The sequence below is a fragment of the Coregonus clupeaformis genome, chromosome 2, assembly GCF_020615455.1.
Source record: "Coregonus clupeaformis isolate EN_2021a chromosome 2, ASM2061545v1, whole genome shotgun sequence".
Taxonomy (NCBI): Eukaryota; Metazoa; Chordata; class Actinopteri; order Salmoniformes; family Salmonidae; genus Coregonus; species Coregonus clupeaformis.
Genome location: NC_059193.1, coordinates 12,765,482 through 12,781,080, shown reverse-complemented (window position 1 = coordinate 12,781,080; position 15,599 = coordinate 12,765,482). Strand labels below are relative to the sequence as shown.

The 15,599-nt window shown below is 48.2% G+C and overlaps 1 protein-coding gene across 3 annotated transcripts in view; it reads right to left on the bottom strand.

The window, feature by feature from the left end:
- The window catches only part of LOC121587436 (catenin alpha-1), a 215,167-nt gene that overhangs the window by 156,049 nt on the left and 43,519 nt on the right, over positions 1–15,599 (bottom strand). For all 3 annotated transcript variants that reach the window (XM_041904344.2, XM_041904326.2, XM_041904336.2), the window contains exons 5-7: positions 9,026–9,145; positions 7,379–7,504; positions 6,988–7,131 (exon numbers count right to left, since the gene is read on the bottom strand). In XM_041904344.2, coding sequence (XP_041760278.2) covers positions 6,988–7,131; positions 7,379–7,504; positions 9,026–9,145 — 390 coding nt within the window. The remainder of the gene's footprint in view (positions 1–6,987; positions 7,132–7,378; positions 7,505–9,025; positions 9,146–15,599) is intronic.

The window sequence follows — 15,599 nt, the reverse complement described above, 5'->3', positions numbered from 1 at the left end:
GATGGATATACAGTCAGACAGGAGAGAGACAGAGATGGATATATAGTCAGACAGGAGAGAGACAGAGATGGATATATAGTCAGACAGGAGAGAGACAGAGATGGATATATAGTCAGACAGGAGAGAGACAGAGATGGATATACAGTCAGGCAGGAGAGAGACAGAGATGGATATATAGTCAGACAGGAGAGAGACAGAGATGGATATATAGTCAGACAGGAGAGAGACAGAGATGGATATATAGTCAGACAGGAGAGAGACAGAGATGGATATATAGTCAGACAGGAGAGAGACAGAGATGGATATATAGTCAGACAGGAGAGAGACAGAGATGGATATATAGTCAGGCAGGAGAGAGACAGAGATGGATATATAGTCAGGCAGGAGAGAGACAGAGATGGATATATAGTCAGACAGGAGAGAGACAGAGATGGATATACAGTCAGACAGGAGAGAGACAGAGATGGATATACAGTCAGACAGGAGAGAGACAGAGATGGATATATAGTCAGACAGGAGAGAGACAGAGATGGATATATACAGTCAGGCAGGAGAGAGACAGAGATGGATATATAGTCAGGCAGGAGAGAGACAGAGATGGATATATATAGTCAGACAGGAGAGAGACAGAGATGGATATATAGTCAGACAGGAGAGAGACAGAGATGGATATACAGTCAGACAGGAGAGAGACAGAGATGGATATATAGTCAGGCAGGAGAGAGACAGAGATGGATATATAGTCAGGCAGGAGAGAGACAGAGATGGATATATAGTCAGACAGGAGAGAGACAGAGATGGATATACAGTCAGACAGGAGAGAGACAGAGATGGATATACAGTCAGACAGGAGAGAGACAGAGATGGATATATAGTCAGACAGGAGAGAGACAGAGATGGATATATAGTCAGACAGGAGAGAGACAGAGATGGATATATAGTCAGGCAGGAGAGAGACAGAGATGGATATATAGTCAGACAGGAGAGAGACAGAGATGGATATACAGTCAGGCAGGAGAGAGACAGAGATGGATATATAGTCAGACAGGAGAGAGACAGAGATGGATATATAGTCAGACAGGAGAGAGACAGAGATGGATATATAGTCAGACAGGAGAGAGACAGAGATGGATATACAGTCAGACAGGAGAGAGACAGAGATGGATATATAGTCAGGCAGGAGAGAGACAGAGATGGATATATATAGTCAGACAGGAGAGAGACAGAGATGGATATATAGTCAGACAGGAGAGAGACAGAGATGGATATATAGTCAGACAGGAGAGAGACAGAGATGGATATATAGTCAGGCAGGAGAGAGACAGAGATGGATATATAGTCAGACAGGAGAGAGACAGAGATGGATATATATAGTCAGGCAGGAGAGAGACAGAGATGGATATATAGTCAGGCAGGAGAGAGACAGAGATGGATATATATAGTCAGGCAGGAGAGAGACAGAGATGGATATATAGTCAGGCAGGAGAGAGACAGAGATGGATATATAGTCAGGCAGGAGAGAGACAGAGATGGATATACAGTCAGACAGGAGAGAGACAGAGATGGATATACAGTCAGGCAGGAGAGAGACAGAGATGGATATATAGTCAGACAGGAGAGAGACAGAGATGGATATATAGTCAGACAGGAGAGAGACAGAGATGGATATATAGTCAGGCAGGAGAGAGACAGAGATGGATATATATAGTCAGGCAGGAGAGAGACAGAGATGGATATATAGTCAGGCAGGAGAGAGACAGAGATGGATATATAGTCAGGCAGGAGAGAGACAGAGATGGATATACAGTCAGACAGGAGAGAGACAGAGATGGATATACAGTCAGGCAGGAGAGAGACAGAGATGGATATATAGTCAGACAGGAGAGAGACAGAGATGGATATATAGTCAGACAGGAGAGAGACAGAGATGGATATATAGTCAGACAGGAGAGAGACAGAGATGGATATATAGTCAGACAGGAGAGAGACAGAGATGGATATATATAGTCAGACAGGAGAGAGACAGAGATGGATATATAGTCAGACAGGAGAGAGACAGAGATGGATATATATAGTCAGGCAGGAGAGAGACAGAGATGGATATATAGTCAGACAGGAGAGAGACAGAGATGGATATACAGTCAGACAGGAGAGAGACAGAGATGGATATATATAGTCAGGCAGGAGAGAGACAGAGATGGATATATAGTCAGACAGGAGAGAGACAGAGATGGATATATAGTCAGGCAGGAGAGAGACAGAGATGGATATATATAGTCAGGCAGGAGAGAGACAGATTTGACAGACTGACAGGAGAGAGACAGATTTGACAGACTGACAGGAGAGAGACAGATTTGACAGACTGACAGGAGAGAGACAGATTTGACAGACTGACAGGAGAGAGACAGATTTGACAGACTGACAGGAGAGAGACAGATTTGACAGACTGACAGGAGAGAGACAGATTTGACAGACTGACAGGAGAGAGACAGATTTGACAGACTGACAGGAGAGAGACAGATTTGACAGACAGGCAGGAGAGAGACAGATTTGACAGACTGACAGGAGAGAGACAGATTTGACAGTCAGGCAGGAGAGAGACAGATTTGACAGACTGACAGGAGAGAGACAGATTTGACAGACTGACAGGAGAGAGACAGATTTGACAGACTGACAGGAGAGAGACAGATTTGACAGACAGGCAGGAGAGAGACAGATTTGACAGACTGACAGGAGAGAGACAGATTTGACAGACAGGCAGGAGAGAGACAGATTTGACAGACTGACAGGAGAGAGACAGATTTGACAGACTGACAGGAGAGAGACAGATTTGACAGACTGACAGGAGAGAGACAGATTTGACAGACTGACAGGAGAGAGACAGATTTGACAGACAGACAGGAGAGAGACAGATTTGACAGACTGACAGGAGAGAGACAGATTTGACAGACAGGCAGGAGAGAGACAGATTTGACAGACTGACAGGAGAGAGACAGATTTGACAGACTGACAGGAGAGAGACAGATTTGACAGACTGACAGGAGAGAGACAGATTTGACAGACTGACAGGAGAGAGACAGATTTGACAGACAGGCAGGAGAGAGACAGATTTGACAGACTGACAGGAGAGAGACAGATTTGACAGACTGACAGGAGAGAGACAGATTTGACAGACTGACAGGAGAGAGACAGATTTGACAGACTGACAGGAGAGAGACAGATTTGACAGACTGACAGGCCCTCTGTTTGACGTCTAAACTGTCATTATTTTCAAAAGACCCAGAGGCCTCACAGACCAAGACGATGGATACCTTATATAGTTAGACAGCGTCCCAAATGGCACCCTAGTCCCTAGATAGTACACTCCTTTGGACCAGGGCACATAGGGCTCTGGTCAAAAGTGGGTGCCATTTGGGACGCCATCTTAGTTTGAGGCCCAGAGGTGCAGGGTGGTAGATAGAGAGAGGAGGCCAGATAAGTCTGAGCCCTGATGTGGAGCAGACAACAACAGAAAACAGCTACTGTGGTGAATGAGTTGAGTTTGGTGTCCTACCCTACCCTGGGAGGTCAGAAGCACTGCTTATTTCCTGTTCTACCTGTTAACTGCATCCACTGGGTGTCCCATGTCTAAACCCATCCCTGATTAGAACTGCATCCACTAGGTGTCCCATGTCTAAACCCATCCCTGGTTAGAGGGGGGCTGTTGAACTGGCTTAGAGGTCCAGATTTGAATTTGAGGGATAACGTTCACATGGTGCCATTTAGGACTGTGTCTGAGGGGTTTATGGTTTGTTTCAAATCAGGGAACTGCTTTAGCTAGACAGAGTGTTTCTGATGGGATTTATATCTGACTGCTTTAGCTAGTGACTGATGGGATTTACATCTGACTGCTTTAGCTAGTGACTGATGGGATTTACATCTGACTGCTTTAGCTAGTGACTGATGGGATTTACATCTGACTGCTTTAGCTAGTGACTGATGGGATTTACATCTGACTGCTTTAGCTAGTGACTGATGGGATTTACATCTGACTGCTTTAGCTAGTGACTGATGGGATTTACATCTGACTGCTTTAGCTAGTGACTGATGGGATTTACATCTGACTGCTTTAGCTAGTGACTGATGGGATTTACATCTGACTGCTTTAGCTAGTGACTGATGGGATTTACATCTGACTGCTTTAGCTAGTGACTGATGGGATTTAAATCTGACTGCTTTAGCTAGTGACTCAGTGACTGATGGGGTTCATCACTGGTTAAAACATTCAACTAGTCAGAAGTTAGAATTCCGGGTTTATTAGCTAGCCCACACTCCGCCACCCCCCCCCCGTCACGTCTGACCTCCTCCGTTTTTGAGTGTCAATTCATCATGTCAACAAGGCTCTCTCTGGGTGTGTGTTTCGGCGGTGCTTGAAATTAGGCACCTTGGCACAGAGAGGGGGATCTGGCCTGGAATTAATGCAGAGGCGCTGTGAGCTAAAATAGAAAAAAAAAAACTAAAACCGCATGGTCCCCAGGAAATTACTGATGAACAAGATCTGAGGTGCTGCTGCTATGATGATGCTAATAACCTGCTGGTCTTCCATCAGCGCCTCTCCTCCTCATCTCACGTGTCCTCTTCATCTTTCTGTCTCTTTTTTTTTTTTATACACATCCCATCTGGCTGTGCTGTGGAGAGTAATCAAGCCACTTAATCAAGCCACTGTACTTCCTAAGCCTGAGCCGTTCTGTTCTGACTGAGCTCAAACACAGCACCTCCGCACCTCCCAGCTCCCCCCTCCCCCCCAGGAAGTAATCGGTTACTATAAATTATTGACTTCATGAACCTTGTTTCTTAAGCTACATATGTTAACGGGGGCTATTTTAGCACTTTTCTGGGATGCTTGACTGTTTTTATTGCTTTACTGGGAAGCTTAGCAGCAGTAGATGTGCTCATGTTATTTATGTTAGTGCAGGGTGAGCTGCACACAGTGGACTTCCTGCTAGGGCACACCGCCTCAGTGCTAACAGTATAACTCTGGTTCATAGGCACATGATTACTGCATCCAACAGCTGTGGGATCAGCAGAGGCATTCAGGGCAGTAAGAGGGACATAAATTAGGTTACTTACATTGTGTCTTCCAACGCCCCTGATGTAATGTACATTTGCTGAAGCATTATGACAACTCAGCGACACAATGGTAGGGATTAAATGAGCTGGGCTTGGGTCATTGATAAATTATTGTCTCAACACTGCCTTATCATGCTGTGAAAGGATCCAGGAACCCAAATTATTTGGGTGGATCCCATCCTCCTTATAATACGAGCTTTGTTTCCAGAAGGTATCAAAATTGTCAATGAATGTTACACCCACAGAGCTGCAATAGTCTCGTAGCCAGTTATGGAGGGCTAAAAGTCTGCTCAACCGTTCAATGCCACGATTTAGGGAGGGCAGAGGGCCAGATATTATGGGGTGTTTGTTGGTGTCAAGTAGAGACCCAATCAGTTCTTTAAAGTCATTCTTCAGCTGTTCTGAGCTGCCCTTCATAATGTCATTGAATCCCACATGAACTATGATAGACTCGATTTCCTGATGCTGGGTTTAAAATGTTTGGGAGCAGCTTATTGATGTCCTGTAGTCGTGCTCCTGGATAGCACCGTTTTTGCTCCAGGGACTGAGACATTTCTCACCATTGAACTGCCCAATACAACGGCTGGAGAAGGGAACGGCGATCTCCACCCACTCCCACCCCTCACACAATTAGTTGAGTCTGTCACAGGCCCACGAGAAACAGGATAGCGTACGCCCGCTGCTACCTGGCGATAGGTCTGGACATCCCACAGCAGGCAGTGCCTTCGGTCCACGACTTGTAAAATGGGACCAGCGCTGATTGGACCCTTCTACTTCACTACAGGATGGAGGAGGAGACGCAAAGGAGACGTTTTCCTTGGCAGATCCAGAGAGAGGGAAAGGAGAGTGGCAGGTGAGTACCAAGCAGCACAGGCCATTCGGACAGATGACAAGGCGGGGAAACATCCATCAGGCCCAAACGGCATACAGAATGAGAAAAGTTCACATTTGCGTAGAAAGCCTTCCCAGTGGCTGAATGGAGGCCAGTCCCAGCAGCAATGTTCCAACATCTAGTGGAAAGCCTTCCCAGAAGAGTGGAGGCTGTTATAGCAGCAAAGGGGGGGGGGACAAACTCCATATTAATGCCCATGATTTTGGAATGAGATGTTGGACGAGCAGGTGTCCAGATACTTTTGGTCATGTGGTGTACATCGCTCTGGCACTCTCCCTTTTAGCTCTTCTCTACATAGCGTCAGACCCAAGAGAAAAGCCTGCACCTGCTGTACGGTCTGTCCTAAATGGGACCCTTAACTTATAATGCACTACTTTAGACCGGAGCCTATAGGGATTTCCTCTCTGCATTTTAGGACAACAGTAAAATTCCTCTAGATTAAAATCCAAAATATTTAATAATCTATTGGCAAAAGGATAGGGTCGAAGCTGAGGCTTTGCCCTGTTCACGACCAAATGAACAATCTGGGATTTTGCCACCATCTGTGAAACCCTGAGATCAAATCTTACAGGTTTGTTTTTGGGGGTCAGCAGCAGTAAAGGCAGCATTAATCTGATCCAATCCTGGATTACAAGGCTTCCTGGACTGAGTTCAATCAAACACACATGTCAACGGCTTTAAAGCTTTACAGGCATATTTACAAAGGGAGAGAGGGGACGAAACAGAGACAGAGGGAGAGCGAGGGGGAAGAAAGAGAGCGAGGGGGAAGAAAGAGAGCGAGGGGGAAGAAAGAGAGCGAGGGGGAAGAAAGAGAGCGAGGGGGAAGAAAGAGAGCGAGGGGGAAGAAAGAGAGCGAGGGGGAAGAAAGAGAGCGAGGGGGAAGAAAGAGAGCGAGGGGGAAGAAAGAGAGCGAGGGGACGAAAGTAGGGGACATGTTTTATTTTAACCCATCCCAACACCCCACTATAGTAGGGGACTAGACTTACGTCAAAGTTGTTGAGCGCGTAGGCCAGCTCCCCTCCCCCGGCAGGGTGGTTGAAGGCAGCATCATCTGAGGCGGTGGCCTGGGCAGCGTTAGAGATGCCGGAGACAGCTTGCTGAAGCTGCTTGTAGATCAGGTCCCGGTTCGCCTGGAGAACGGAATTAAACTCAATGTTATTTACAACTAAAGATAATAAATACATCAACAAGATGTGGCTTTGAAGTGCTTTGAGATTCTGTATGTAATGAAATGTGCTATTGAAGTTAACGTATTATCATTTAATCCCAAACGATAGTTCTTGAAAGCATTACATTAAAACAGTTTCAAGGACCACTTACGGGGCCATAATGATAAAACAAACATCTAAAAGGACAAAGTTACAAAACATTACAGACCTTGTATGCGGCCACGTCCGGGTGTTGGAGGCAGGCGCGCGAGGCGGTGTAGAGCATGGGAATGTTCCTCTGGAGAACACCGCGGGCAGCCGCCATCTGATCCTTATGGTGAACATCCTTCAACTCCTACAGAGAGGGAGAGACAATGTGTATTATTACACTATCTGAAAACATTAAATTACGACAGACAGACAGGACCGGACCAGACAGGACCAGACCAGACAGGACCAGACCAGACCAGACCAGACAGGACCGGACCAGACAGGACCAGACCGGACCAGACAGACAGGACCAGACAGGACCAGACAGGACCGGACCAGACGGGACCAGACCAGACCAGACAGGACCAGACCAGACAGGACCGGACCAGACAGGACCGGACCAGACAGGACCAGAAAGAAAAGGAGCTCAGAGAGAAGAGAAGACTGAGTTGATCATTCAGATTCAAGAAAGTCACGTTACGCCCTCATGACAGAGAGCCGCTTGGCCTGAGCGACCTAGATTCTCCTCTCCGCCCGTCTGTCATTCCCCTGTGGTGATACAGCACACAGTCATCATCATACCATTCCAATAGGCCCTGCCGTACAGCTCTAAACGCATAGCTCTGTACTACTGGCTCCCAGCGTTAGGGTTTTTATAGAAGAGCCAGGGAGACAGCACAGCACCGCTGCCTCCCCAATGACACCCTATTCCCCATACAGTGCACTATAGGCCCTAGTCAAAAGTGCACTATATAAGAAATAGGGCGCCGTTTAAAATGCAGCCAAGAACTAGGCAGAATAAACTTGTGGTCCTCTGTAGCTCAGCTGGTAGAGCACGGCGCTTGTAACGCCAAGGTAGTGGGTTCGATCCCCGGGACCACCCATACACAAAAAAAATATTTTATGCACGCATGACTGTATGTCGCTTTGGATAAAAGCGTTTGCAGAATGTCGGCCAAAATCCACCTTGTTCCATCTTCTCCCACTGCCGGCCACCGGGCTTCCTCTCACTACCATATTTGGTAGCGAGTAGAAACGACAAGCGGATGCTTCACATTTATACTTGAGGTGAAATATCCGTCTCATTGTTCTGTGACGTTTACGTGAGGATGCAGAAATTATTTTGTTTAGCTAGCTTGCTAGTAGCCTGTTATAATATGAATGACACTACGATAGTGTTACTGTACTTTTATAATAGCATGGGAGGGGTAAAAGTTCATTATTGATATGCTAACATTGCTTGATCATGAAGCATGTTACGGTCAATCTGAGCTGCGGACCCAGAATGTCGCGTTGCCAGCCACACGACGAAAGGTAAGACAGTAATGTGAATTGAAAAGTAGAAAATCTCTTTCGTCACTCAGACTCTCCATCTCCCGTAGTGGAAACAGGGTCTCAGTAGCTAAGCAACCTACTAACATCCATCTCCCATGTTTCTCTCAGTCCCTCGCTACATCTCTCCACCCTCTCTGTCACACCATCGCCTACCCTTCATAGCACTTCACCCCACCCCGACTGTCATCTCCCTCTCCAGCCCCAGACACCTCCCTTAGTACAGACATGACTGCTGTCTCCTGACAGCACCCCCCCCCAATCAGACAGTCCAGTACATACCTGCTGTCTCCTGACAGCACCCCCCCCCCCAATCAGACAGTCCAGTACATACCTGCTGTCTCTTGGCAGCCATCATGTTGAGTTTGTCCACCTCTGGTTTCAGGGCCTTGTACTGGATGCCCAGGTCCTGCTCTGTTCCAGCGTTACGCACCTTCACCAGGTTCTCCTCCACCTGGAGGGGTTACAGAGGAGGAACACACCTGGTTTAGATTGGAACACAGACAGGGCTCTCCCCAAAGAATGGAAGCGGGACGCTGCGCCACCTTGTGGGTAATTTGAGAAGTTCTGAGAGACGCTGGAAAGATCAGAGGAGAAAAATCATGATCTCCTTATTTGATCGTGTCAGGCGGTAGGTTTTGAACGGCACAATGGGAATGTACTCCGGAGAACAGTAGGTTCAATGCTCACACACGCTCAAACAGCTCCTTATATTCAGATCCCAGCTTGCATTTCACATGAAAGGGTCCGTCCCAAATGGCACCCTATCCCCTACACAGTGCACTACTTTGACCAGGGCCCATAGGTTTGTGCTCTCTAGGGCATAGGGCTCTGGTCAAATGTATTGCACTATGTGCAGTATGAAAAATGTATGCACTCACTAACTGTAAGTCGCTCTGGATAAGAGCGTCTGCTAAAATGACTAAAATGTAAATGTAAATATGGAAAAAGGGTGCCATTAGGGATTAAAACTAAATCTGTGCTGGGAAGGCTGTTCTTTCCGTGAGCTGTCACAGTCAACATGCCTCCCTCCACTCAACAGTCCATTAAAAGACCCAGTGCCTAGACTGCAGTAATATGGTAAATGATTCAATAGCTGCTAGCCCTCAATCTTTACCATAAAAAATACACTAGCTATATCAGCATGAAATGCACATGCACACAGTAGTATACCTTGTTGACCTTTGTTAATATTGGAAAGAAGGAAAAAAGGCCTCCCATGTAGAGCGGATGAACTACAGGTTAAATCAAAATAAGAAAGAGACACCTTCCTGAAATACACCACATGACCAAAAGTATGTGGACACCTGCTCATCCAATATCTCATTCCAAAATCATGGGCACTAATATGAAGTTGGTCCCCCCTTTGCTGCTATAACAGCCTCCACTCTTCTGGGAAGGCTTTCCACTAGATGTTTGAACATTGCTGCTGGGACTGGCCTCCATTCAGCCACAAGAGCATTAGTGAGGTCGGGCGCTGATTTTGGGCGATTAGGCCTGGCTCGCAGTCGGTGTTCCAATTCCTCCCAAAAGGTGTTCGATGGGGTTGAGGTCAGGGCTCTGTGCAGGCCAGTCAAGTTCTTCCATACCGATCGACAAACCATTTCTGTATGGACCTCGCTTTGTGCACGGGGGCAGGTAGCGTTCTCCTGGCATCCGCCAAACCCAGATTCGTCCGTCGGCCTGCCAGATGGTGAAGCGTGATTCATCACTCCAGAGAACGTGCTTCCACTGCTCCAGAGTCCAATGGCGGCGAGCTTTACACCACTCCAGCCGACGCTTGGTATTGCGCATGGTGATCTTACACCTCGATCACACCGACAGCGTCATTGCATTTTGGTACACCAAAAGTACATTCATTCCCAATGGAACGCTGTGTTTGACTTGCAGCATTGCGTTGCAGCTGCAGTGCGTTCTGTGTGGCTGTACACTGTATGAGTAGACGGCTTGACAGAAATGGTAGCAGAGGGTGAATGTTGAACTTTTGTTGCACACATTTCCAGATGATGCTGTGTACCATTTTGCGCAATGACGCTGTAGGTGTGGGTGTGATCGTGGCATTAGGCTTGTGTGCGGCTGCTCGGGCCATGAAAACCCATTTCATGAAGCTCCCGACGAACGGTTCTTATGCTGACGTTGCTTCCAGAGGCATTTTTGGAACTCGGTAGTGAGTGTTGCAACCGAGGACAGACGATCATTACGTGTTACGCGCTTCAGCACTCGGCGGACCCGTTCTGTGAGCTTGTGTGTCCTACCACCTCGCGGCTGAGCCGTTGTTGATCCTAGACGTTTCCACTTCACAATAACAGCACTTACAGTTGACCGGGGCAGCTCTAGCAGGGCAGACATTTTACAAACTGACTGTTGGAAAGGTGGCATCCTATGATGGTGCCATGTTGAAAGTCACTGAGCTCTTCAGTAAGGCCATTCTACTGCCAATGTTTGTCTATGGAGATTGCATGGCTGTGTGCTCGATTTTAAATACCTGTCAGCAACGGGTGTGGCTGAAATAGCCAAATCCACTAATTTGAAGGGGTGTCCACATACTTTTGTATATATAGTGTAGCTTTAGTAATATGAAGTTACATAAACTTTCTCCTCCTGTACAGTCAATATTATAAGTCTCAAATGGCACCCTATTCCCTATATAGTGCACTACATAAACAACAGGGTGCCCTCTGGGATGCCGCCTATGAGACTTTACTTTAGACGTGTTTGACAGGAACAACATTTATAAACATCTCTGAATGTGCAAGGTCATGTAGCTGGGTAGCAGTCAGTGTTCCTCTGCCTAGAGAGCACAGCTTGTCTGCCCTACTGCAGCGAGTATAGGCCACATGTTAACACGATGTGACAGCTAGCTTACCGACTAGACTTTCCTTTTCACAGACAGAGGGAGAGATCTGTCCTAATACAGTAGCTCTAGGTAGGGCCCCTCTCATATGGGCTCTGGTCAAAAGTAGAGCACTATATAGGGAATAGGGTGCCATTTGGGGCTATTTTCTCCAGTAGCATCTCCTACAGAGCTAGTTTAGCTGCATGCTGTAGATTAGCCAGGCCTCAGGGCTAAAGGGCTAGCTGTAGATTAGCCAGGCCTCAAGGCTAAAGGGCTAGCTGTAGATTAGCCAGGCCTCAAGGCTAAAGGGCTAGCTGTAGATTAGCCAGGCCTGAGGGCTAAAGGGCTAGCTGTAGATTAGCCAGGCCTGAGGGCTAAAGGGCTAGCTGTAGATTAGCCAGGCCTCAGGGCTAAAGGGCTAGCTGTAGATTAGCTAGGCCTCAGGGCTAAAGGGCTAGCTGTAGATTAGCCAGGCCTCAGGGCTAAAGGGCTAGCTGTAGATTAGTCAGGCCTCAGGGCTAAAGGGCTAGCTGTAGATTAGCCAGGCCTCAGGGCTAAAGGGCTAGCTGTAGATTAGCCAGGCCTCAAGGCTAAAGGGCTAGCTGTAGATTAGCCAGGCCTGAGGGCTAAAGGGCTAGCTGTAGATTAGCCAGGCCTCAGGGCTAAAGGGCTAGCTGTAGATTAGCCAGGCCTCAGGGCTAAAGGGCTAGCTGTAGATTAGCCAGGCCTCAGGGCTAAAGGGCTAGCTGTAGATTAGCCAGGCCTGAGGCTGAGGGAGGCAGCTATGCTCTAGCTATAACTGAGGATGCCAATTTATATTACTTTTAACCACGGTTACTAGGTGTAGGTTTGCACAGTTCCCTCTCCCCAATGAAAAAAAAAAAAAAGACCAAATAAGATTTAACTACAATGCCTGGAGTAAATGTTTAACGTCTCAGGATTCAGGAACACTGTCAATATGATAGGATTCTATAATCCACCCAGAGCATGCAGGTACAGTCTCTGTATGTGCGTCCTAAATCACACCCTATTCACTATGGGCCCCTTGTCAAAAAAAGTAGTGCACTGCATAGGGAATAGGGTGCCATTTGGGACTCTGCCTCTGTGTATCTGGAATGCGGAAAGATAAATAATTTCAGTCTCCTGCAGTTGGCTGGCGGGCTGGCAACACCAACATGTTGCTACAGGGTGGCCAGAGCGTGCCAGGGCTTCTCTGACGCCGCTGCTGCCTGAGAGAGGCGCTCAGAGCCTCAGATATAGCTACAGCACTGCCTCAGTCTGGATGCGTCTTAAAAACGGCACCTCATTCCCTACATAGGGGGGCCCTACATAGGGAATAGGGTGCCATTCGAGATATTGGACCCTGGTCAAAAGTAGTGCACTACATTAGGGAACAGGCTGCCATTAGGGACATACTCCCAAGTATCTGGAAGGCACTAACCCAGTGAAGTGGTTGGCTATAAACAGAGCCATGATAAGGTAAAGTGGAAGAACTCAATGTTAAGAGCCAGTATGGCAACGGTTTTTAAAAATAACCCCAACTAGATCACAGGGTGGGGCCGTGCCGAGCCCACGAGGCAATCCCACGGGATTGTGGAGGCTTTCTAACCTCAAGAGTAGAACGTAGTGCTTTTCTATCAAATCTCTCTTTCTGCTTAGTTTCACAGTTAATCATAGCATGTCTGTAGTGGCCTGGGCCCGTATTCCTAAAGCATCTCAGAGTAAGAGTGATGATCTAGCGGTCCATATAATCTATGATCTTAATAGGCCAAACTGATCCTAGATATGCACCCGGCAATCCGAGACACTAAACACACAGTCATTTTCCTTTTCAACCTGCTGTCCTGTCTGAGCTTGAAGAATGACAGATGTCGGCCATTTTAGAACCTGGCTGTAAAAAAAAAAAAAGTGACTCCGCTTCATTGTTGACGTTGTTTGACACAATGACCTCACCGTCTGGCTGTGTCGGTGTAATTATAAAAATCAGAACAGGTTACATAGGTAGTATAGGATATGTCCACGTCCCAAATGGCACCCTATTCCCCCTATAGGCCCCGGTCAAAAGTAGTGTACTACATAGAGAATAGGAAGCCATTTGGGACGAAGACTATGATAGATGATAAACGGCAAGGTCGTCTCTGTTGTGTGTGTGGCCTCCTTGTTTAAGGTCAGGATTTAGGTTTCCTTTTACACAGCAATAAACAGCTGAAGTACCGGTGAAGAGATCGACAAACACAGAAGACCTTGTTTGAAATGTAGGCCTTTAGCGAAGACACCAGAACGGAAGTTTGAGTCAAGCAAACTATTTACCTACAAAAAATTGCTGAATAAGTAGACTTGTGTTGCTTTCTTTTAAAACCTTATTTTAAGGTTATTTATTTGTTTTTATTTTCTTCGATGCAATAAAGAATATCTAAGTTATAAGCTAGTTAAATAGTTTTCCTTCAGCTATATGGGAGTTCAGTCATATCCACAAGAGCCCCCTTGAGTCATCACTACATGACTAGCTACCTCAGAATGTGACTCAAAGCCAGAGAGATGGTGCCGAGATGCAAGTTTAGAATGATTTAGTAATTCATGACGAGTTTGCTTGTGTGTCTCACCGCCAGCGCGTGTTTCTCCCTGTGTGTGTCTCACCGCCAGCGCGTGTTTCTCCCTGTGTGTGTCTCACCACCAGCGCGTGTTTCTCCCTGTGTGTGTCTCACCGCCAGCGCGTGTTTCTCCCTGTGTGTGTCTCACCGCCAGCGCGTGTTTCTCCCTGTGTGTGTGTCTCACCGCCAGCGCGTGTTTCTCCCTGTGTGTGTCTCACCGCCAGCGCGTGTTTCTCCCGTGTGTGTGTCTCACCGCCAGCGCGTGTTTCTCCCTGTGTGTGTCTCACCGCCAGCGCGTGTTTCTCCCTGTGTGTGTCTCACCGCCAGCGCGTGTTTCTCCCTGTGTGTGTCTCACCGCCAGCGCGTGTTTCTCCCTGTGTGTGTCTCACCGCCAGCGCGTGTTTCTCCCTGTGTGTGTGTCTCACCGCCAGCGCGTGTTTCTCCCTGTGTGTGTGTCTCACCACCAGCGCGTGTTTCTCCCTGTGTGTGTCTCACCGCCAGCGCGTGTTTCTCCCTGTGTGTGTGTCTCACCGCCAGCGCGTGTTTCTCCCTGTGTGTGTCTCACCGCCAGCGCGTGTTTCTCCCTGTGTGTGTCTCACCGCCAGCGCGTGTTTCTCCCTGTGTGTGTGCTCACCGCCAGCGCGTGTTTCTCCCTGTGTGTGTCTCACCGCCAGCGCGTGTTTCTCCCTGTGTGTGTCTCACCGCCAGCGCGTGTTTCTCCCTGTGTGTGTCTCACCGCCAGCGCGTGTTTCTCCCCTGTGTGTGTCTCACCGCCAGCGCGTGTTTCTCCCTGTGTGTGTCTCACCGCCAGCGCGTGTTTCTCCCTGTGTGTGTCTCACCGCCAGCGCGTGTTTCTCCCTGTGTGTGTCTCACCGCCAGCGCGTGTTTCTCCCTGTGTGTGTCTCACCGCCAGCGCGTGTTTCTCCCTGTGTGTGTGTCTCACCGCCAGCGCGTGTTTCTCCCTGTGTGTGTCTCACCGCCAGCGCGTGTTTCTCCCTGTGTGTGTGTGTCTCACCGCCAGCGCGTGTTTCTCCCTGTGTGTGTCTTCACCGCCAGCGCGTGTTTCTCCCTGTGTGTGTGTGTCTCACCGCCAGCGCGTGTTTCTCCCTGTGTGTGTCTCACCGCCAGCGCGTGTTTCTCCCTGTGTGTGTGTGTCTCACCGCCAGCGCGTGTTTCTCCCTGTGTGTGTCTCACCGCCAGCGCGTGTTTCTCCCTGTGTGTGTGTCTCACCGCCAGCGCGTGTTTCTCCCTGTGTGTGTCTCACCGCCAGCGCGTGTTTCTCCCTGTGTGTGTCTCACCGCCAGCGCGTGTTTCTCCCTGTGTGTGTCTCACCGCCAGCGCGTGTTTCTCCCTGTGTGTGTGTCTCACCGCCAGCGCGTGTTTCTCCCTGTGTGTGTGTCTCACCGCCAGCGCGTGTTTCTCCCTGTGTGTGTGTGTCTCACCGCCAGCGCGTGTTTCTCCCTGTGTGTGTGTCTCACCGC